This window comes from Pristiophorus japonicus, chromosome 9 (assembly GCF_044704955.1).
Source record: "Pristiophorus japonicus isolate sPriJap1 chromosome 9, sPriJap1.hap1, whole genome shotgun sequence".
Taxonomy (NCBI): Eukaryota; Metazoa; Chordata; class Chondrichthyes; family Pristiophoridae; genus Pristiophorus; species Pristiophorus japonicus.
In genome coordinates, this window is record NC_091985.1 from 49,758,221 (window position 1) to 49,782,443 (window position 24,223).

Below are 24,223 nucleotides of genomic sequence, written 5' to 3' on the forward strand. Positions count from 1 at the left end.
TGGGAAAATAGAAGACTGGGAAAATTTTAAACGACAGCAAAGAGTGACTAAGAAAGCAATAAAGAAAGGAAAGATAGATTACGAAGGTAAACTTGCGCAAAACATAAAAATGGACAGTAAAAGCTTTTACAGATATATAAAACAGAAAAGAGTGACTAAAGTAAATGTTGGTCCCTTAGAAGATGAGAAGGGGGATTTAATAATGGGAAATGTGGAAATGGCTGAGACCCTAAACAATTATTTTGCTTCGGTCTTCACAGTGGAAGACACAAAAACCATGCCAAAAACTGATGGTCACAGGAATGTGGGAAGGGAGGACCTTGAGACTATCACTAGGAGGGTAGTGCTGGACAGGCTAATGGGACTCAAGGTAGACAAGTCCCCTGGTCCTGATGAAATGCATCCCAGGGTATTAAGAGATGGCGGAAGTTATAGCAGATGCATTCGTTCTTATCTACCAAAATTCTCTGGACTCTGGGGAGGTACCAGCGGATTGGAAAGCAGCTAATGTAACGCCTCTGTTTAAAAAAGGGGGGCAGACAAAAGGCAGGTAACTATAGGCCGGTTAGTTTAACATCTGTAGTGGGGAAAATGCTTGAAGCTATCATTAAGGAAGAAATAGCGGGACATCTAGATAGGAATAGTGCAATCAAGCAGACGCAGCATGGATTCATGAAGGGGAAATCATGTTTAATTTACTGGAATTCTTTGAGGATATAACGAGCATGGTGGATAGAGGTGTACCGATGGATGTGGTGTATTTAGATTTCTAAAAGGCATTCGATAAGGTGCCACACAAAAGGTTACTGCAGAAGTTAAAGGTACGCGGAGTCAGAGGGAAATGTATTAGCATGGATCGAGAATTGGCTGGCTAACAGAAAGCAGAAAGTCGGGATAAATGGGTCCTTTTTGGGTTGGAAATCGGTGGTTAGTGGTGTGCCACAGGGATCGGTGCTGGGACCACAACTTTTTACAATATACATAGATGACCTGGAAGGGGGGACAGAGTGTAGTGTAACAAAATTTGCAGATGACACAAAGATTAGTGGGAAAGCGGGTTGTGTAGAGGACATAGAGAGGCTGCAAAGAGATTTAGATAGGTTAAGCGAATGGACTAAGGTTTGGCAGATGGAATACAATGTCGGAAAGTGTGAGGTCATCCACCTTGGGGAAAAAAAAACAGTAAAATGGAATATTATTTGAATGGGGAGAAATTACAACATGCTGCGGTGCAGAGGGACCTGGGGGTCCTTGTGCATGAATCCCAAAAAGTTAGTTTGCAGGTGCAGCAAATAATCAGGAAGGCAAGTGGAATGTTGGCCTTCGTTGCGAGAGGGATGGAGTACAAAAGCAGGGAGGTCCTTCTGCAACTGTATAGGGTATTGGTGAGGCCACACCTGGAGTACTGCGTGCAGTTTTGGTCACCTTACTTAAGGAAGGATATATTAGCTTTGGAGGGGGTACAGAGATGATTCACTCGGCTGATTCCGGAGATGAGGGGGTTACCTTATGATGATAGATTGAGTAGACTGGGTCTTTACTCGTTGGGAGTTCAGAAGGATGAGGGGTGATCTTATAGAAACATTTAAAATAATGAAAGGGATAGACAAGATAGAGGCAGAGAGGTTGTTTCCACTGGTCGGGGAGACTAGAATTAGGGGGCACAGCCTCAAAATACGGGGGAGCCAATTTAAAACCGAGTTGAGAAGGAATTTCTTCTCCCAGAGGGTTGTGAATCTGTGGAATTCTCTGCCCAAGGAAGCAGTTGAGGCTAGCTCATTGAATGTATTCAAGTCACAGATAGATAGATTTTTAACCAATAAGGGAATTAAGGGTTATGGGGAGCGGGCGGGTAAGTGGAGCTGAGTCCACGGCCAGATCAGCCATGATCTTGTTGAAAGGCGGAGCAGGCTCGAGGGGCTAGATGGCCTACTCCGGTTCCTAATTCTTATGTTCTTATGTAGACATCCAGGGGGTTCTAGAATTATTTTTCCCAGCCTTTTTCTATAAGGGCACATGTTTGGCCTGAGCCTTCCTGATCTCCTCCTTGAATGCCTCCCGACACTGATTTACCCACAAGTAGCTGTTTCCAATCCACAATGGCCAAATCACTCCTTAACTTAGCAAAATTAGCTTTTCCCCAATTCGGAACTTTTATTCCAGGCCCATTCTTGTCCTTATCCGTAACCAATTTGAATCTGACTGAATAATGGTCACTGGCACCCAAGTGCTCCCCCACTAATACCCCTTCAACCTGCCCAGCTTCATTCCCCAAAACTAAATCCAAAACCGCCCCCTCTCGTGTTGGGTTTGCTACATACTGACTAAAAAAGTTCTCTTGAATGCATTTCAAGAATTCTGCACCTTCTATACCCTTCACACTATATTTGTCCCAATCAATATTAGGATAGTTAAAATCCCCTATTATTATTGCCCTATGGTTTTTAGGCTTCACAGCAATTTGCCTACATATTTGCTCCTCTATCTCCACTGTTTGGGGGTCTACAATACATGCCCAGCAGTGTGATCGCCCCTTTTTTATTTTTCAATTCGACCCATGAGGCTTCAGTTGATGATCCCTCTAACATATCATCCCTCCTCACCACTGTAATAGTTTCTTTAATCAATACCGCAACTCCCCCCCCCCCCCACCCCCCTTTTTACCCTCCTCTCTATCTTGTCTGAAAATCCTATAGCCAGGAATATTGATCTGCCAAACCTGCCCCTCTTTCAGCCATGTTTCTGTAAATGCTATAATGTCATACTCCCAAGTGTCTACCTTTGCTCTTAGCTCATCTGCTTTATTTGGTATATACTTTAATGCAAGGAATATAGCATTCAGCACAGGAAGACCTCCTTGCTTACTACATACTGTTTCCTCTGTCTTACAGATTTGCTTTCTAGATTCTTGCTATCAATTTCTGCTTTACTTCCTTCCCTTTTGAATTCGTTCTCAGGTTCCCATCCCCCTGCCAAGCTAGTTTAAACACTCCCCAAAAGCACTGGCAAAACTCCCCGCAAGGATATTGGTCCCGGCGCTGTTGAGGTGCAACCTGTCCGGTTTGTACAGGTCCCATCTCCCCCAATAGCAGTCCCAATGCCTCAGGAATTTAAAGCCCTCCCTCCTGCACCAACTTTCCAGCCACGTGTTCATCCTCTCTATCCTTCTACTCTATCGGGAGAACCAGTGGATGTGGTGTATTTGGACTTTCAAAAGGATTTTGACAAGGTCCCACACAAGAGATTAGTGTGCAAAATCAAAGCACATGGTATTGAGGTAATGTACTGACATGGATAGAGAACTGGTTGGCAGACAGGAAGCAGAAAGTCAGGATTAACGGGTCCTTTTCAGAATGGCAGGCAGTGACTAGTGGAGTGCCGCAGGGCTTCGTGCTGGGACCGAAGCTCTTTACAATATATATTAATGATTTGGATGATGGAATTGAGTGTAATATCTCCAAGTTTGCAGATGACACTAAGCTGGGTGGCGGTGTGAGCTGTGAGGAGGACGCTAAGAGGCTGCTGGGTGATTTGGACAGGTTAGGCGAGTGGGCAAATACATGGCAGATGCAGTATAATGTGGATAAATGTGAGGTTATCCACTTTGAGGGCAAAAACACGAAGGCAGAATATTATCTGAATGGCAGCAGATTAGGAAAAGGGGAGGTGCAGCAAGACCTGGGTGTCATGATTCATCAGTCATTGAAGGTTGGCATGCAGGTACAGCAGGCGGTGAAGAAGGCAATTCCCTACCGCAGAGAGTTGCTGATGCCAGTTCATTGAATATATTCAAGAGGGAGTTAGATATGGCCCTTGCGGCTAAAGGGATCAAGGGGTATGGAGAGAAAGCAAGAACAGGGTACTGAAGGAATGATCAGCCATGATCTTATTGAATGGTGGTGCAGGCTCGAAGGGCCGGATGGCCTACTCCTGCACCTATTTTCTATGTTTCTATGTTATACTCATTAGCATGTGGCACTGGTAGTAACCCGGAGATTACTACCTTTGAGGTCCTACCCTTTAATTATCTTCCTAGCTCTTTGAATTCTTCCTGTAGGACATCATCCCTTATTTTACCTATGTCGTTGGTCCCGATATGGACCACGACCTCTAGCTGTTTACCCTCTTTTTTTCCCCGCCCCCGAGGATGCCCTGCATCCGCTCTGTGACATCCTCGACCCTGGCACCAGGGAGACACAAAACCATTCGGGAGTCACATCTACGGCCTCAGAAACGCCTATCTGTTCCCCTAACTATAGAATCCCCTATCACTAGGGCTCTTTTGTGCTTCATCCCTCCCCCCTGTGCAACTGAGCCACCCGTGGTGCCTTGTAATTGGCTCTGGCTGCACACCCCAGAGGCACCATTGTCCTTAACGATACTCAGAAGTGAATATCTGTTTGAAAGCGAGATGGACTCATGGGAGGATTCCTGCGATACCTGCCTAACACACTTCCCCTCTACCTGCATGCCTTTAAGCTGCGGGGTGACCACCTCCTGAAACGTGCTATCCACGTAGCTCTCAGCCTCGCGGATGCATCATATTGACTCCACTCGCTGCTCCAGCTCCAAAACGCAGAGTTCGAGCAGTTGAAACTGGAGATACCTCCTGTCTATGCTGCGCGAAGTATCCAGGACTTCCCACATGCCGCAGGATGTGCTCACTACAGGACTGAGCTGCACTGCCATCCCTCTAGTTAGCCTTATCTAGTTTAAAATCTACCTTGGAGTGCTTGTCCACAGATCCCTGAAAGTAGCAGGCAAGGTGGTTAAGAAGGCATACGGATGCTTGCCTTTATTGGCCAAGGCATAGACTATAAGAGCAGGAACGTTATGCTTAAATTGTATAATACTTTGGTTAGGCCACAGCTGGAGTACTGCGTGCAGTTCTGGTCGCCGTTTTATAGGAAGGCCGTGATTACACGAGAGGGTGCAGAGGAGATTTACTAGGATGCTGCCTGGAATGGAGAATCTTAGTTATGAGGACAGATTGAATAGGCTGGGTTGTTCTCATTGGAACAGAGAAGATTGAGAGGAGACCTCTGAGGTGTACAAAATATTGAGGGCCTGGACTTGGTGGATAGTAAGGGCCTATTTCCATTGATGGAGGGGTCTATTGTGAGGGGGCGTAGTTTTAAGGTGGTTGGTGGAAGGTTTAGAGGGGATTTGAGGGGGGGGGGGTTCTTTACGCAGAGGGTTGTGGGGATCTGTAACTTGCTGCCTGGAAGAGCGGTGGATGCAAAAACCCTCACCACTTTCAAGAGATGGTTGGATGGGTACTTAAAGTGCAGTAACCTGCAGGGTTACGGACCGAGAGCTGGTAATTGGGATTAGACTGGATGACCTTTGGTTGGATGGCGCAGATATAATGGTAAGTACTGCAGGGAATAGAATACGGCCAGGGTGATCTCCGCGACTAGTCGATCATCTGGATGGGTCGGAGAGGAATTTTCCCAGATTTTTTTTCTCCCTAAATTGGCCTGGGTTTTTATCAGGAAATCACATGGCTCCGGTTGGAGTAGAGTGTAGATGTTTTCAATATAAGGGGTGTCACAGTTGTGTGTAGCGGACTGGTTGGGCTGGGTGCTCTTTGACTTTCCGTCATTGTTCATGGGTTTATATGTAACCTTTAGGGCTGCTGACCGAGGGCCGTGCAGCTCTTTGTCGGCCAGCGCGGACACGATGGGCTGAAATGGCCTCCTTCTGCCCTGTAAATTTCTATGTTTCAACGTAGATCAAAGATTGAACCTGGGTCCATCCTGGTCTCTACGACTATATATTTAAGGTTTATCTGCTGATTATATGAAGAAGAAAGTGGGAGTGGAATGAGGATGACACTACTAGTCATCTTTTACTTCATGTTAAAGAATCCAAGCACATTATGTCCTTTGCTATACAATCTAGAGGTCTTTGACCATATATTTTAAAGTTCATAGGATGCCACATTGCTTCTCTACACTAGCTGGTTTCTGGCACAAGAAAAAATGTTTTTAAAAGTTAACACGCACTTAAGTGAAGCTGTGGTTCTTAAAGCTTCTTTAGATTGCTTCTCATTGACTTGCTACCTGGGGAATATGGACCCTGAAAAGATCAATGGGGAAGAGCAATCTAAGAAAGATTTTCTGTGTCAGCATTTCACATAAGAGACGATTTACTAAGTTAAAGGCACTATATAAATGCAAGTTGTTGTCATCTAGGCCTTAATTTAACCTTACTGTAACCCAAACTGATTCAAAATCACTGAAGATAGTAGTCTGACCAACAAATGAGAAGGCTGTTTGTGTGGTTTTGTGTTATAAATACATGGGATCACAATATATCAGAAGCAAAATGCGAAGCCGACTGAATGACAACTAACAATTTTTTTCTAATCTGATTTTCTAGATAATTAAATCTATGGATATGGACTCGGAACCGCTGTACATGTGCTACCTCATCCTGATAGCCATATGTTTTGGATTTCTGATTCTCTACTATGTGTCATTAAGGTTTGTCAAACAGAAATCAAATCAGGATTGGTAAAATACTATTACCACAGTTATTTGAGACTCGCAGCACTCAAAGGATGGCCATTTCAAATAATGACACGACTTCTCCTCCACCTAACCAGATGCTTTTGCAGAGAGTTGAGAGTGGAGTACATCAGGCACCTGACAGTGCTGCATTGACTTTTTGACATTATCTGTAATTGTGCAAGAACTAGCTAATGATCGGCTGAAATAAGTTAGTTTTCAAGTTGGAAATTTTAAATATCACAGATTTGTAAATTTTACCCACTTCCAACAAACTTTTTTTCAATTATATGGTTTGTATATAGAAAAAAAAATCTAACAGACTAGTAAGAAATGTAATAAAATGTAGTGTTATATGACTGGTACCATATCGATGACTTGTTAAACAGTTGACCGGTTTTAACACCAAATGGTATGTCTTGAGGGAAGGGCTGTATGAAATATCACAAGGTAAAGGAGAAAACAGTAACATTCATCAATTTTAACTCATTCAATTAAATATGTACGACCTGATGTAATTTCTTTGAATAAAGACAGGTGCATTGCATCGCTTTGAATTACAGAAGAGCTGTTCTGTAAATATTTTCGGTTCCATGGTCCCCTTATTCACTGTCAATGTCTTGTGTGGTTAGGGTTATTATGCGATCAGGTGGTGAGTTATGATGGTCTTCCAGAATAGTCTGGATATCCTATTGCCTCCAGTTGTATATTTGAAGTGTGGAATTATTTCAAAAGTAATAAGTGCAATTTGATTTTTGGACTTGCTTTTAATGGGATTGGTTAACAATACAGAGGGCATTTCAGCAAACTTCACCATGGCTCCTGTACTGCCATTGTGCAGGTATGGCTGGACTGGCTGCCTTTTTAAAAGCCCCATTGACTGGGATGAAATGGTTAATGCATTGAACCAATTCAATTTCTGGTGTGTGCAGAGTTAGCTAATCTCAGCCATGTAGGCAGGTGGGGGGAGAGGGGGGGAGGGGTGAGGGTGGTGTGCTGCAGTCACTATTATTTAAGTGTCCTGCTCTTGATTGGAATCCAGTGACCTGTTTTAGTGCATTTATATGAACTCTGCTGCAACGGCCTCCACTATTGAATAATCTGCCAATATTCACTGTTTAAGTATAGACATAAATTGACCTCGATTTGTACTCCAGCAAGATGGGTGACTTGGGTGAGTTAGACATTCACCCGCTGCAGCAGAAAGCAGGCTATTTCAACTCCCAGGCCTCATTAACATTAACATTCCAGTTCCTATTTGCAGAATGGGCAGGAAGCAGCTGCTGGCCTGCAGAAAATGGGGCTGTCATGTATGTAACCACAATGTAACACCACTGTATTTCTGTATACACTCAACCTAGATGCACATCTTGACCACAAGGGGTGAACTTGTGGGAGACACTCCTTACCTGATCACACAGGTATAAAAAGGGAGGTCATCATCTTTGGAGTCCTGTGAATAAAGATTTAAGGTCACAGAGTGACCTTGTCCCCAGAATGTGCCTCGTGTGGTTTCATACTGTAGAGTAAGGACCTTACATTGGCGACGAGAAACGGGAATTCACGACCCACGAGAATGGCCACCGGTAGCACAGAGGAACAGTACTGTGTTGGGGAAGACTGGGACAATTTTGTTGAGAGGCTTCAGCAAAGCTTCGTTACGAAAGAATGGCTGGAGGGTGCAGCAGCCAACAAACGAAGGGCACATCTTTTGACCAGCTGTGAACCAAAGACTTACGCGCTTATGAAGGACTTACTAACACCCGAAAAGCCGGCGGACAAAACCTTTGAAGAACTTAGCAAATTGATCAGGGAGCACCTCAAACCAGCGAGTAGCATACATATGGCCCGACACAGATTCCACACCCACCGACGTCGTGAAGGACCGAGCATACCGAACTTGGTAGCGGACCTCCGGTGTTTGGCCAGCCTCTACGTTCACCGATGCCTGCAGGGGGAGATGTTAAGGGATTTCTTTATTGAGGGCATTGGTCATGCCGGGATTTTCAGAAAGCTATTTGAGACCAAGAACTTGACCTTAGAAGCAGCGGCGTTGATGGCTCAGACTTTCATGGCGGGGGAGGAGGAAACCAAGATAATATACGCGCGCAGCTCTGCTTCCAACGTGGTGATGGATCAGGGAGTTAACATTGTAACATTGTAAACGTGACTCAGAACCCCGCAGGCAGGCAAGGGCAATTCGACACCACCCAGGCAGCAACAGACTCTTGAGTGGGTCCTCAACAGAGACAATGGCAGGTTGAACAGACATTTACGCCATCACGGCGGACAATGCGTCCCGGGATGGGGCCATTGACACCCACTAACAGAGTACTCAAGAGAGGAATGCCTGGTAACAGCCCTTTTGTTCACAACGATATCAGCTCATGCTGGAGGTGCGGGGGCAGACATGCTGCAAAAACCTGTAGGTTTCAACAATTATCTGTAGAAATTGTAACTTCAGGGGATATTTAGCCAGAATGTGCAGTAAGCCCGCAGTGAGGCTAATTTACGAGGCAGATGAACCAGAAGAGGGGTCTGCAAGGCAGGTTGATGCTTGGGACAAAGCAATGGACGCTGAAGTTCAGCGGGTTCATGTCGCAAACATCCACAGCTCATATACCAAAACGCCACCTATGATGATGAAAGTCCTATTAAATGGCATCCCGGTATGCATGGAGCTGGACACTGGGGCCAGTCAGTCACTTAGAAGTGTCCAACAATTCGAGAAACTATGGCCACTCAGAGCTAGCAGATCCAAACTAGAATGCATTGACACACAATAACGGACATACACCAAAGAGATCATCCCAGTGCTAGGCAGTGCAATGTTGGTGGTCACACATAATGGATCAGAGAACCGGCTGCCACTTTGGATTGTCCCGGGCAATGGTCCTGCCCTTTTGGGGAGGAGCTGGCTAGGCAAGATGAACTAGAAATGGGGGGATGTGCACACCATTTCATCTGTGGAGCGAAGTTCATGCTCACAGGTCCTACAAAAATTTGAGTCACTATTTCAACCTGGTGTCAGGACTTTCAAAGGTACCAAAGTAATGATACGCATCACCCCGGAAGCCAGACCAGTGCACCACAAAGCCAGAGCTGTGCCGTATGTGATGTGGGTGAAAATTGAGAGTGAGTTTGACAGGTTGCTAAGAGAGGGCATAATTTCGCCCATTGAATTCAGTAACTGGGCAAGCCCCATCGTCCCTGTCCTAAAAACAGATGGCTCGGTCAGGATCTGTGGCGACTACAAGGCCACTATCAACCGAGTGTCACTACAAGACCAATACCCGCTTCCGAGAGCGGAGGATCTTTTTGCCACGCTGGCAGGCGGCAAGCTGTTCACCAAGTTGGACCTCACTTCAGCCTACATGACCCAGGAACTGGCCGAAGAATCCAAGCTACTGACCACCATCACCACGCACAAGGGGCTGTTTGTCGACAACAGGTATCTGTTTGGCATTCGATCAGCAGCCGCTATCTTTCAAAGGAACATGGAAAGCCTGCTCAAATCCATCCCTGGAACAACCGTACTTCAGGACGACATCCTTATCACGGGTTGAGACACCGAGGAACACCTTCACAACCTGGAGGAGGTGCTACGTCGACTGGACCGGGTAGGCCTGCGACTAAAGAAGTCCAAGTGTGTGTTTTTTGCCCCAGAGGTCGAGTTTTTGGGCAGGAGGGTTGCCACAGACGGGATCCGGCCTACCGAATCCAAAACTGAGGCGATTCGTCGTGCGCCCAGGCCCGGCAACACATCGGAGTTGCGTTCATTTCTGAGACTCTTGAACTATTTCGGGAATTTTCTGCCGAACTTAAGCACATTGTTGGAGCCGCTACACGTGCTCCTGCGTAAGGGTTGCAATTGGTTTTGGGGGTCTGTCAGGAACGGGCTTTCAATCGGGCGTGGAACCTGCTTTGTCCTAATAAGCTGTTGACTCTATACAACCCCTGTAAGAAATTGGTTTTGACATGTGATGCATCAACCTATGGGGTTGGGTGCATGTTGCAGCAGAGTAATGATGAGGGCCAACTCCAACCTGTGGCTTATGCCTCCAGGTCGCTCTCCCAAGCAGAACGGGGATATGGGATAGTGGAAAAGGAAGCACTCGCATGTGTCTACGGGGTGAAAAAGATGCACCAGTACCTTTTTGGCAGAAGGTTCGAGTTAGAAATGGACCACAAGCTGTTAATGCCAATGCGTCAATGCCAATGCGTCAACTCGCATACAACGATGGGCTCTCATGCTGGCTGCGTATGACTACACCATACGGCACCGGCCAGGCACCGAAAATTGCACTGACGCGCTCAGCAGGCTTCCACTGGCCACCACTGAGGGGGCAGCGGAGCAAAGTGCTGAGATGGTCATTGCTGTTGAAGCCTTTGGCAGCGCGGGCTTCCCCATCACAGCCCGCCAGATCAAAATATGGACCAACAGAGATCCCCTCCTATCCTTGATTAAGAAATGTGTCCTGACTGAGGATTGGGCACCTGCACACGGAGCATGTCCCAAGGAGGTCAGACTGTTTCACAGACGGATGGATGAGCCCTCCATCCAAGCCGACTGACTACTATGAGGCAGCCGGGTAGTCATGCCCCAGAAGGGAAGGGAAGCATTCATCAGGGAACTCCACAGCGAGCACCCAGGCATCGTGCTAATGAAGGCCATTGCCCGGTCACATGTATGGTGGCTGGGAATTGACTCAGACCTGGAATACTGTATTCGCAGGAGCACGATGTGTGCCCAGCTGGACGATGCCTCCAGAGAGGCCCCACTCAGCCCATGGCCCTGGCCCACGAGGCCATGGTCACGTATTCACGTAGACTACGCGGGCCCGTTCATGGGAAAAATGTTCCTCATTGTTGTTGATGTGTACTCGAAATGGATCGAGTGCATCATATTGAATTTGTGCACGACATCCACCACTGGGGAGAGTCTGCGTGCAGTCTTTGCGACCCATGGCTTGCCGGACATCCTGGTTAGCGACAACGGCCCGTGTTTCACGAGCTGTGAATTCCGGGAGTTCATGTCGGGTAATGGCATCAAACATGTCAGGACGGCACCGTTCAAGCCGGCTTCCAATGGCCAGGGGGAACGTGTGGTCCAAATCATAAAACAGGGCATGCTCCGGATTCAAGGACCCTCCCTTCAATACCGCCTATCGCGCCTCCTGCTGGCCTATAGGTCCCGACTGCATTCGCTCACGGGAGTCCCGCCCGTGGAACTACTCATGAAACGTAAACGAGCAACAAAAACATTCAGCAGCATGCACAGTCCCTGCGGCCAGCCCGGACAGGCCGGAATCACCACAGGTGACAGAGACGGATGCCAAGTCTCAACAACCAGAGCCCCAACTGCGGCGCTCCACGAGAGAGCGTCGACCGCCTGAAAGACTTAATCTTTGACCCCATAAGACGTTGGAGGGGGAGGTGATGTCATGTATGTAACCTTCATGTAACTGTAACCTTCACAACAACACTGCATACTGTATACACCTAAGAAATGCACACCTTGACCACAAGGGGTGAACTTGTGGGAGACACTCCTCACCTAGTCATCCAGGTGTATAAAGGGAGGTCCCACGCAGGGTCATCACTTCTTGGTCATGTGAATAAAGATTCAGGTCACAGAGTGACCTTGTCTGTAGAATGTGCCTCGTGTGAATTTATAGTAGTGGGTAAGGACATTACACTCCCCACCTACAAACCACATGATTCAATAGTGTTTTGGCTGCTGTGATTGTGGTGTTGGAGCAGCAGGGGAATGGTTCGATCCATTTAGTGAATTGATCCACCACCACTAGGGCATGCTGAAAATTGCCTTGCGCCTGTGGAAGTGGCCCAATGAAGTCGATCTGGAGGTGAGTCCATGGTCCTTGAGGTGGGGGTGCGCTTTGAAGCAAGGCTCGGTTAGTGCATGCGGAAGGATTGTGTTGCAGGCAGGGTAGGCATCGTGCTACGTTTTGGTCGATTGTTTCCCTCATGGAAGGCCACCAAGCTGTGGATGCTACCTTGTAGAAGGTTACCAAGGCTGAATAATGTCCTCCTGTGGGGTGGGAATGAAAGAGGGAGAGCAGTTCCTGACCCACCTCTGGTGGAACACACACCACCGGGCAGGCGTTTGGCTTTCTTTTGAACATCAGCAGCTGCTCATCTGAGTCAGGGGCAGTGGCTAGTATGGTATTGGGTGTTGGTTGAGGAAGGGGTCTGCCTTCCTCCTGCCAGGCGCTTACAACAGCATATGACCAGTATTGCTGCTGCAGAGATTTCAAATTTAGATAATCTGTTGGGTAGGCCTTGCTAACAGCATTGCAGGGCTCAACAACTATATCTTCTATCTCCCCATCAATCACAACTTCTTTGGCTGCTCTGTCTGCTCTGGAATTTCCCTCACTATGTGGACCCCCTTTTCTTTGGGCTGCTACCTTTCTTATGAAGCAGAGCTGGGACCGCTGTTTAAGGTATGACCAGAGCAGGCGTAACCAGGGCCCATGGACCAGGGCCTTATCATCTATCGTACAATAGTCATTTTTGTGGTATAGGTTCAAGGAGAGCATGGTGTTTATAGCATAGGTACTATCGGACCAAGTATTCACGGGTCTATCTGAGGTTTCCTTTACAGCAGTTAGAAGTGCAGTGATTTCTGCATATTGTGGAGACTGTCTGTTGTATCTTCGCTGGATGGTTCTTTCTGGCAATGCCACAGCATATCCGGTGTGAGGGGATCCTTCAATGTGATATGAGGACCCATCGATATCGACATCTGGGGCAACCTGTATGGGCTCTTTGCACAGGATGGGTCTCAAAGTTAATCAGGGGTAACGGACATTCATGCGGGTCCCCCTCATAGATCAGAAACTGTGGCAGCAAGGTGGTGGGTTTGGAAATGGTATCAATGTCTCTTTCCATAAATTCCAATATCCATTTGCTGAGGCGCTGCAAGGAAACTAGCGAATCTCCAGGTTTCATCAGTAGTTTCAGAGGTGTGTGTCTGCTGTGCAGGATTGTAGCCTGTAACCCAGTCATAAAGGTAAAGTGATGTACTGACCAGAAGATGGCCAGTAGGTAGCTCCCCCTGCAGGATTCAAGACACATATGCAATGGGCTGTAGTCGATCAGCTCGCATTTGGCACAGAACTGCAGTGAGGCTTTGCTCTGTGGCCCCGACCTCCAAATGGAAGGGCTGCTTGGGGTCAGGCAGGATCAGACCTTGGCCTGTATCGCTGCAGTTTTTAATTTAGCCACAGACTGGGTGTGAGCATCAGTCCATGCCGGGCGTATGTCATCACCCTGCAGTTTTATTAAATCATACAGGGGCTTTACACACTCTGCAAAGCCTGGGATAAAGTTCCTTTGGTACCCCACCAAACCCAAGAATGATCATAGGGCTGTTTTCGAAGTGGGTAATGGCAGTCGCTGTATTATCTCCACCTTGTGAGAATCAGGGGATGATCCCTCTGGAGAAATGGACACCCATAGAAAGGTGACCGTTCTTTTACTAATTGAGCCTTACGGGGATTCACCTTTAGTCCCGCCTGAGCCACCAATGTCAAAAGTTCGTGCAAAAGGTACAGATGCTCCTCCATGCTATTGGTTGCCAGCAGTAGGTCGTCTACGTACTGCAGCAAGCAGGTAGGGCTGGAAAAGTCTTTTAAAATTGCAGCCATTCTTTTGTGGAATATCGTGGGGGAATATCGTTGTAGAACCCCTGAGGCAGGCATGTCCAGGTGTAGCTCTGGTTCTCAAATGTGAACACAAATTTGTACTGGTCTTCCCCTTTAACTGGGATACTCGAAAATCCATTGGCGATGTCGAGGGTCGAGAAGTACTTGGAACCAGCAGGAATTTAAGATAATATGGTGGGAGTTTCTCTTACAACTGGTGAGCAGGCTGGTGTTACAGAATTTAACTTTCTGTAATCAATAGTCAGTCGCCAGCTGCTATCAGGCTTTTTAACCGGCCATGCAGGTGATTTGGTCATGAAAGTGCCTCTCCTAAGAACTCCCTGCTCGACTAGGGATGTAAGGGTGACTCTCCCTTGGAATGGGGTACTGTTTAGTGAATGAGTGGGGGATCGCTCAATAAATTCCTCGCCTGCCATTTTTCCACAGTCATGCTTGCATGTGGCAAACACCGTTAGGTGTTCCCAAATTAATTTTGCCACAGCTTCATTTCCCTGGAGCGTCATACTCAGATGGCTTTTTAATAGCAAAAACCGAGAGAGCATCTGAAATTATCTCCCAATCCCATCCAAAGAGTCCTGATTATAATCTATCACCGCGCCATAATGATCCAACACTACAGTCCCTAAAATTCCCCTTCCGTCGGGGGTGGTCATCAGCATCGGCGCTGGGATCTTACAGGTGAGGCCTCCCAACTGAAGTTCCCTGGTCTTCCCTGTATACATGGTGGTTGTATCACCATTAAACTCTTTAAGGGTCATATAAACCTTGCCCGCCGCTGCATGGCATTCAGGGTATGGGGTGATGGTGGATGATGGTAAAGGCTGAGCCAGTATCGATAAGCATAATCTGCTGCCTGCTCCCTTTTAAGACAACAAAGACTACTGGTCTCCCGCTACCATTATGTCAGAACCCCACTTCCGACCAATCTTTGGGGGTCGAACCCTGTCATAGGGGCGATCCTGGAATGGGTCTTTTTAATGAGTGTGCATTGTCGATTACGTGCACCGGTAAATAATTTTGCATCCTTTTATGGCAATTTGGGTTTGTATAAAGGTTATCAATTTATCCAATCTTTGATCTATCCCACAGGGCTTGGATTCATCCCTTGGGAGGTATCTATGCTTTGCATCATGGCTCGGTGCTGGTCTGGGTCTGCTGCAGTCTTTTGCTAGGTGGCCTACCTTCTTACAATTAAAGCACTGTCCTTTAAAGGGGTAGTTTCGAGAGCCCTCCACCATTGACACTGGTTTATTTGCAGTGGGTGGTGACTTCCCCTTTAACTGGTGTTTCATCATTTCCCAGGCTATTTGAGCGTTGGTCTCTATATCTGTCCACTGATTGGTGGGCATCACGGCTATTCCCAGGGTGGTTTTAACTAAAGGGTGGAGTTGTGTCAGGAACATCGGTTTAAATTGTTCCTGATTCTTTCCTACTGTAGCATTTGCAAGTGCCTGGTTCTGCGTATGTTGATAGATATCGTACAGGTGATTACTGAAGGCTCTAGGGCTCTCTTCTGGGCGCTGCTTGGTCTGATTAAGCAGAGCCACTAAGTTCAAGTTTCAGATTCGTAAATGGTTTAGGATCTTGGTCATGAGTGTATCGGCCGCTGTGCCAGGCTGAAGGACTGCATCTGGCAGATTATCTTTTAGGGAAGTGGAACAGGCCAAGAAGAGGACTCGTGTTAAGTCTCTCTCTTCCAACTCGGGGTGACCCCTCCTGAAATTTGCCCACCTCCTATTAACTTCCAGTGGGTTGTCCCCATCATTAATGGGCCCCAACTCGTGGCTACACGCCGTGGCGTCAGCACCAGATATGGGCCGTGAGTCGGTATGATTACTAGTGATGTTGCCGTGCGCATTATGTCGTGAAGAAGTGGTTGCTACTGCTACGATTGGCTCTTGTGTCTCCAAGGTATCCCATCCTACATCACCACCCTGGGGATTATACTAACTTCCGTCCTCTTCCCAATCTGTTTCCCCCTTGTCCCCTTCTGCTGTCTCTGTTATGGCTCCCTGTGTTATTGCGGATACCATGGCCTGCTGCTCCTCTAACTTACTTTTTAGCCTCGCTATTTCTAGTTGGCACTGGGAGTGATCTGCCTCCCTATGTGGCTTCTTAATGACTTCTCTTAATGCACCCCAAGCATCTTCTATCTCTTGCTGGAGCCTCAAGTTTTCTAATTTATGTTTTTTTAACTCTAATTTGTTTTCATTTGCTTCAACAATGGCTGCGGTGGCATTTAAGTTTGAAAGGCTTTGTTGCTGTAGCAGTGAAACTGCCTGTTCGGCTCCTCTTTCTAATTGCTTAATACTGTGGTTTAAGTGACCAATTTCTTGTCTTAACTGCTGTATTTTTCTCTCTTTTAAATTGGAGGCCTTCTTCCGTTTGCTGTTTTATACCTTCAATCTCTCTTTCTTTTAACTGAATCTCTTTTACTTGCAATTCTTTCAAATCTTGTATCACTTTGGTGTCTTGCCTCATTAATTCCTCATCTCTCCTGCCACAATAAAAAGTGCGAAACACCACCAGACTATTTGCCCATTTTGATCTCAACTCTCCCCTATCTAACCTCTCTTGTATAATTCTCACCATCTCCCCAAATGAGGCAGGTCCACCCTCGTGCTGTGCCTGTGCCCTTAACTCTTCTGCAACTTGTATCGGGAGTTTTTTGGACAACCTCTCCTGATAAACTAGCTCAACATTACTTTTTATTGTTGGCTTTCTGTCCATTCATCCTGTGTCTTTTGAATATAACTATTGGTGGGTCCCCACTTAAATAGTTCCAACCACAGAAAGTTGTTGAGGCCAATTCACTAAATATATTCAAAAAGGAGTTAGATGAGGTCCTTACTACTAGGGGGATCAAGGGGTATGGCGAGAAAGCAGGAATGGGGTACTGAAGTTGAATGTTCAGCCATGAACTCATTGAATGGCGGTGCAGGCTAGAAGGGCCGAATGGCCTACTCCTGCACCTATTTTCTATGTTTCTATGTTTCTATGTAACCCACCCTACTTAAACAGTTACAACTATCGAGACGACTGCTCCCCTAAGACGCAACTCCTGATCCGTTTATTAAATTATAATTGTAACACCACTTTTTTAAAAAGGAGGGAGAGAGAAAACGGGTAATTTTAGACCGGTTAGCCTGACATCAGTAGTGGGGAAAATGTTGAAATCAATTATTGAGGATGAAATAGCAGCGCAGTGACAGGATCGGTAAAGTCAACATGGATTTATGAAAGGGAAATCATGCTTGACAAATCTTCTGGAATTTTTTGAGAAGGTAACTAGTAGAGTGGACAAGGGAGAACCAGTGGATGTGGTGTATTTGGACTTTCAAAAGGCTTTTGACAAGGTCCACACAAGAGATTGGTATGCAAAATTAAAGCACATGGTATTGGGGGTAATGTACTGATGTGGATAGAGAACTGGTTGGCAGACAGGAAGCAGAAAGTCGGGATAAACGGGTCCTTTTCAGAATGGTAGGCAGTGACCAGTGGGGTGCCGCAGGGCTCAGTGCTGGGACCCCAGCTATTTACAATATACATCAATGATTTAGATGAAGGAATTGAGTGTAATATCTCCAAGTTTGCAGATGACACTAAGTTGGGTGGCAGTGTGAGCTGTGAGGAGGATGCTAAGAGGCTGCAGGGTGACTTGGACAAGTTAGATGAGTGGGTAAAAGCATGGCAGATGCAGTATAGTGTGGATAAATGTGAGGTTATCCACTTTGGGGGCAAAAACACAAAGGCAGATTATCATCTGAATAGCGGCAGATTAGGAAAAGGGGAGGTGCAAAGAGACTTGGGTGTCATGGTACATCAGTCATTGAAAGTTGGCATGCAGGTACAGCAGGCAGTGAAGGCGGCAAATGGTATGCTGGCCTTCATAGTTAGGGGATTTGAGTATAGGAGCAAGGAGGTCTAACTGCAGTTGTACAAGGCCTTGGTGAGGCCTCACCTGGAATATTGTGTTCAGTTTTGGTCTCCTAATCTGAGGAAGGATGTTCTTGCTATTGAGGGAGTGCAGAGAAGGTTCACCAGACTGATTCCCGGGATGGCAGGACTGACATATAAGGAGTGACTGGATCGACTGGGCCTGTATTCACTGGAGTTTAGAAGGATGAGAGGGGATCTCATAGAAACATATAACATTCTGTCGGGACTGGACAGGTTAGATGCAGGAAGAACCAGTGGACACAGTCTTAGGATAAGGAGTAAGCCATTTAGGACTGAACTGAGGAAAAACTTCTTCACTTAAAGAGTTGTTAACCTGTGGAATTCCCTACTGCAGAGAGTTGTTGATGCCAGTTCGTTGGATATATTCAAGAGGGAGTTAGATGTGGCCCTTACGGCTAAAGGGATCAAGGGGTATGGAGAGAAAGCAGGAAAGGGGTACTGAGGTGAATGATCAGCCATGATCTTATTGAATGGTGATGCAGGCTCGAAGGGCCGAATGGCCTACTCCTGCACCTCTTTTCTATGTTTCTATGCAACACAGGTTAGAATCGCAGCTCCCAAGATTGCCAATTGTTCAAAATAATCATCAAAAAGCTGTTTCATCTGTTGCCCGTATTCTCCACCAACTTTGTAGGATTTCTGAATCTCCCTGGGCTTACATTCGACAGTGAGACGATTCTTTCAGAACAACTGCCACAGTTTATTAAAAACACACACATGCATTTAACAGCAGTCGTCAAATATCCTATAGATCTACCTTAGTTACAACAGAGAGACAATGAGGTTATAATAAAAAGTGATATACGTTACGCCCCTTTTAGAAACATAGAAACATAGAAAATAGGTGCATGAGTAGGCCAGTCGGCCCTTCGAGCCTGCACCGCCATTCAATAAGATCATGGCTGATCATTCCCTCAGTACCCTGGCTGATTATTCCCTCAGTACCCTGGCTGATTTGAACACACGGCCTGCTGATTTGGCTGGTCTTCAACAAGAGGTATTTTGCCGTGTGTCCAGCAGGGAGAGAAGAGAGAGAAAAGTTCCTGGTTTGCGTTTTTTTTATATTCCTCAAGGCCATTGTCCTCAGAAAATCCCCACGATTGGACCCTAGCTCTAGGGCAGTTCCCCACTGGCTCTCCTCACACATGTGGCTGTCTGGCCTGGTTCAGACATCTCTTGATTAGATTAAATGCCTTTCCAATACACAAAACCCATGCGGCAACCTGTGGGGACTTTTATTTTGTTTCTTACTAAACTTAGCCCATGCTGGCCATCTGTGGGCTTCCATTTTATCTCAACACAAACAGGCCTTTCCATTAATCTACACTTTTAACATTTATACATACACAGAATCAATTAATAAACACTTTTATTCTTACAGCGCCTCGAATCTCATCACCGACTGCATGCAGAAGACAAGCGCAGGCAGCGGAAAAAATGAGCAGCAAACCTGTCCCACCCTTCCTTCCCCTTAATGGCTCTGTCCCACCTGTGGCAGGGACTGTGGCTCTCGGATTGAACTGTTCAGCCATCTAAGGACTCATTCTAAGAGTGGAAGCAAGTCTTCCTCGATTCCGAGGAACTGCCTATGATGATGATGCACCATTCATCTGGAGCTCTTAAATTATTCGATCTGAATACACAATATCAGAACCAACGAGTCCTAGCATAGGTTCCTCTGTGACATAAGTACAACTCTAGTGGTTCCCTTTCCGACTAGTCTGCCCAGAGAAATGCTCTTGTTGAAAATGACTTCAACGTGACCAAGAAAATGTCTTCATAAATTATTTCCAGCAAATCTAACTCTGTTTCCTAAACTGTAGGTCACACCCCATCGCTATTTGTACCAGGATTACATACAGTACTACATCATTGCTCTTCACTGATCTTTCATCCATAATATCTAAAATAGTTCCTGCCCCCTTGTTTATGTGTGAGAGCTAGTAGATAATGATAAAAATCTTCTTTCAGTGACTTCCTCAAACAAAAAGTGAAAATAATGGAAATAACATTTGTCTGTGGTAAAGGGTTGCTTTTGTTTACACAATCATTGAAAAATGGAAATGTTTACATGTGTTTATATATGTTGTAATTTATCTAACACAAAATTGGGAAGTTGGTAGATGGGAAGGGGGATATTATTGTAGCTTTCCAAGAGAATAAATAACAATTTATATAGATTACATTCCTCAATTTTCTTCCCTTCTCTGTTGAAGGGGCTGACTCATGTTGGATACCATCTCAACCAAGTGACCATACTTAATGTGTAACTCTTGTTAGTGTATGCTGGCAGGCTATTTGATTGCTGGCAACATCACAGCCAAGCCTGATCCTTCCCAATGTCAAGGCTGCATTCCCCAGTCACTTATTAGACTGGGGATCAAACATGGCATAATCTTAAAATTAGAGCCAGGCCACTCAGGAGTGAAATGAGAAATCTGGAACTCTCTCTCCCAAGAGGCTGTGAATTCTGGCTCAAATGAAACTTTCAAGACAGAGATTGCTAGATTATTATTAGATAAGGGTACGAAGAGATATGGAGCAAAGATAGGTAAATGAAGTTGAGGTACAGATCAGCCATGATCTAATTAAATGGCTGAACAGGCTCGAGGGGCTGAATGGCCTACTCCCATTCCTATGTTTGTATGGAGGTTCCTGGTCTGTGTGGCGATTTCCACAATAGGCACTATGTGTATGAGCTGAGCCATCAGGGAAGCTCACACAGCGATAACTTTCACTGTAAACATAGAACAGTCAACATACCAGAGGGATTGCAGGTACCTTTCTGCATTCTCTGTAAAGTAAACAGTTAATTTTTCTTTTTCTATGCTGTCATTTCTGACATCAAATTTGTAGTCATTGTGCACAATATTGGAGAGTGTATCTTTATCCAGTTTAGTTATTAGGTTCTCTGCAATGGTGGAATGTGTCAGCATTGATTAAGCAAAGCCTATTACTATCTGATTAAAGAAACATTACACATTATATTCGGAGTTTAAGTTTGGTAAGGAATATTCAAGAAATGATGATTGCTTTTTACTACAATATACTAACATTTTCTTAAGTTCTTGCAGTAAGATTTTAAGTTAAAATATAAAAGTTAATCTATTTTTTTTTAAACGGCAGAAGGTGATTTTCCCAAAATGGCACAAAACACTCATTACTTTCTTGTGCTCTTCATGGTGGTGGATGTTGGTGCTGGCGATTGGAATACAATGGGCCTGAAATTCCGGTGCTGGGCTCAGTGGCGTAACTATGCCAATGCAGCGGCATTGGGGCCCTCACCTGCTTCCTCGCAAAGTCGTTGGCGGTGTGGTTCAGCTTGAAAAGGCTCTCGTCCATCCTCTTGGTGAAAGTTTTGAACGCGTCGACCCTGCTCTCCACCTCCTGCAGGTCGAGGGGGCTCTGCGGGGTGCTGAGCGTCAGGAAGAAGTTGCCTCCCACCATGTCGGCCTTCTCGGCTTTCCTCTTGCCCTGCTTCCAAGCCTTCTCGTCGTTGCAGGTGAGGAAGTGCTGGAAGGCGTCATCCACAGGTTCAGCCCTTCCGCTTGGAGATGAAGTCCTCCTCGAAGCAGCTGGTGGCTTGCTTCTCGGGGATGTGGGGCACCAAGATGACAGGGAACATCCCCCCCGTGCTCACTCGATAACGGCCCGCCCCGTCGAAATCCGAGAACCCGCTGACGCCGCTGCCTCTCCCGCCACCCCCGGACAGCGGCTCGTCTGCCACCGTCGAGTTATCGTCCCAGTCGCCGCTGCCCGATGCCTGGTGTGCTGCAGCCCCGCCAGGACCAGCCCCACCGAGGCCGCTGCCCATTTGGGTTAGAGGGGGGGGAAGGAGGTGCTGGCGGCGGGGTAGGCTGGCAGGGGGAAGCCGCTGGGGGGCTGAGGTGGTGTTGGGCTGTTGTAGCCTTGGGTTGGAACGTTGGCATAGCGGGAGGCAGGTGGCTCGGTGGCACCAGCACCAACACCGGGCGCAGCGTCGCCCCCACTCCCGGCCCACAGGATCTGCACGTACCAGGCCGGGAAGAGGCCCCTGTGGCCATGGCTGTTGGCCCCCTCCAGCCAGCCCTCGATGTTGTGCTCGCTGTACACGGTTAGCACCTCGTCCTCCCGCACCGAGATCTCGCCCACATTCTCGCTCTGGGAATCGTACAGAACCCGAGCCTGGAGCGCCATCGTCCCCGCCATCTGCACCCGGCTCAGCTCCGCTCTCGGACTCCGTGGTAACCCCCCCCACCCCGTAAACCCTCCCTCACACCGGTCCCGGCTCCCCCTCGCACCAGCTCCCCCAGACCCCGAACTCCCTCTTCGGCCCCCCCGGACCCCCTCACTCGAGGGATGGCTGCGCAGGATCTTCCCTGGCCGGCTAAACTTTTCCCTGATTTAAAAAAAAATCTATGTTTGCATTGGGGCCCACATCCTCTAGTTACACCACTGGCTGGGCTTCCCGCGGGCGCTCGCCCGAAAATAGTAAAAAAAAGATCCGCACCTACCTTTTGCTGCTGCGCCCTCCAGCGATCCCGGCCGGAGGCCTCCTCTCCCTGCGCATCGGAGCGCGTTCACGTCTTGGAGATGCACAGGGAGCAGTTGGAGTCACATGGCACTGGGCAGCCAATCAAGGTAAAGTATTCTCATTCATAATAATAGGAACTCCGTAAGTAGGAGTTCTCATTATTATGAATGAGAACCCCCCCCAACACCAAAACACAAATAAAAAATAGAAAAAAAACATCACATATTTAACATTAATTTAAATTAAATATGTTTTAAAAAAAAAAATCCGAAAAATATATTTTTCTAGGTTTTGTAATTAGGGTTTAAAATAAACTTAACTTAGTGGGCAGGTTTTCTAACAGAAAAATGAGTTTTTAAATATTTTTATATGGTTTTTAATATGTTTTAAAACTCTTACGCTGGTAAAATTAGTCTATGCGCCTGCTTTTTCCAGGCGCACGAGTTTTAAGGACATTCGCTGGGCAAGAGATGGGCAAATAGCACAATTTTCCCATGCAAATGTCCTTGCCGCCGAGATACGTTGGGTCTGTCAAGCCACACCTTGACAGATCGGAAAAGCCGGTTTTGTGGGGCCTCGCCGGGTCCGTACACATTCCGTACGGACCCAGGGAAGCCGAAATTTCAGGCCCAATCTATTTCAGCACAGAGTGTCCGTATCACTCACTCCAAGTATCAGATCATGTTCCCTATACTCTGCCCAACAGTGTGCCTTTGTCAGTAGCGTTGAAGCAATGTGACTTTTTCCACTTCCCAATCTGAACATCTGTGAGCTCCCTCAGTGAGATCACAAATGTATTCCAGTTTTGTACTGTGAGTTATGCCTTCTGGTAACTGGATTGAGGGCTGCTGAAACTCACTGCATGTTAGGATCCTTATACCTAGCAGACCGAGGAGACTTTCATCCCATCAGTCTGGACTGATGTTAAAAAAAAACTATTTCAACTGCCATTTGCTGAATAATCAGCAGATGGCAGCAAAGCATTGCCTAAAAATCTCAGTGCATCTAGAATTGCAGAACTACATTAAGAATATATATATTGCTGTCAAATATGTTTTGTATAACTACCATATAAAATATTAAAAATTACAAGACATGAAACAAAATTAAAATAATGATTTCATTATTTTCCACCCACTTAACAGACTGTGCAGTTCCTGCTACTTTGTGTGTCCAAGTCATCACTTAAACTGAGACTTTCACAAATTTCAGTCCTAGAGGCCCGATGTACATTTCCACTCAATACTCAAAACTTCAGTGTGTACCAGGACCTGAAGTTGATATAGATTCTCTTGTACACATATTTGTCCTGTGAAAGTGCAACTACTGATAATTCAGTGGGTAAGTGCATTCCACTGACTGTCACTGCCTGAGTTCAGAATGGCTAATTAAGTGGGAATCCAGAAGGCAGCTGCTACTCAGGGCATCACATTACACCATGAGTTTGTGCTATCAAAAGAGGAGAAGTTGAGAGTAACACAAAGCTTCAGAGCTTTATAGTATTGTTTGTACACAGACACATCTAAAATAACATTTAAGGAAAACTT

At 46.4% G+C, this 24,223-nt stretch overlaps 1 protein-coding gene across 1 annotated transcript in view; it reads left to right on the forward strand.

Moving 5' to 3' along the window:
* Positions 1-6,522, forward strand: part of abcg8 (ATP-binding cassette, sub-family G (WHITE), member 8) — a 71,790-nt gene extending 65,268 nt beyond the window's left edge. The window contains exon 13 of the mRNA XM_070890963.1: positions 6,385-6,522. Coding sequence (XP_070747064.1) covers positions 6,385-6,522 — 138 coding nt within the window. The remainder of the gene's footprint in view (positions 1-6,384) is intronic.
* The last annotated feature ends 17,701 nt before the right edge of the window (positions 6,523-24,223 follow it).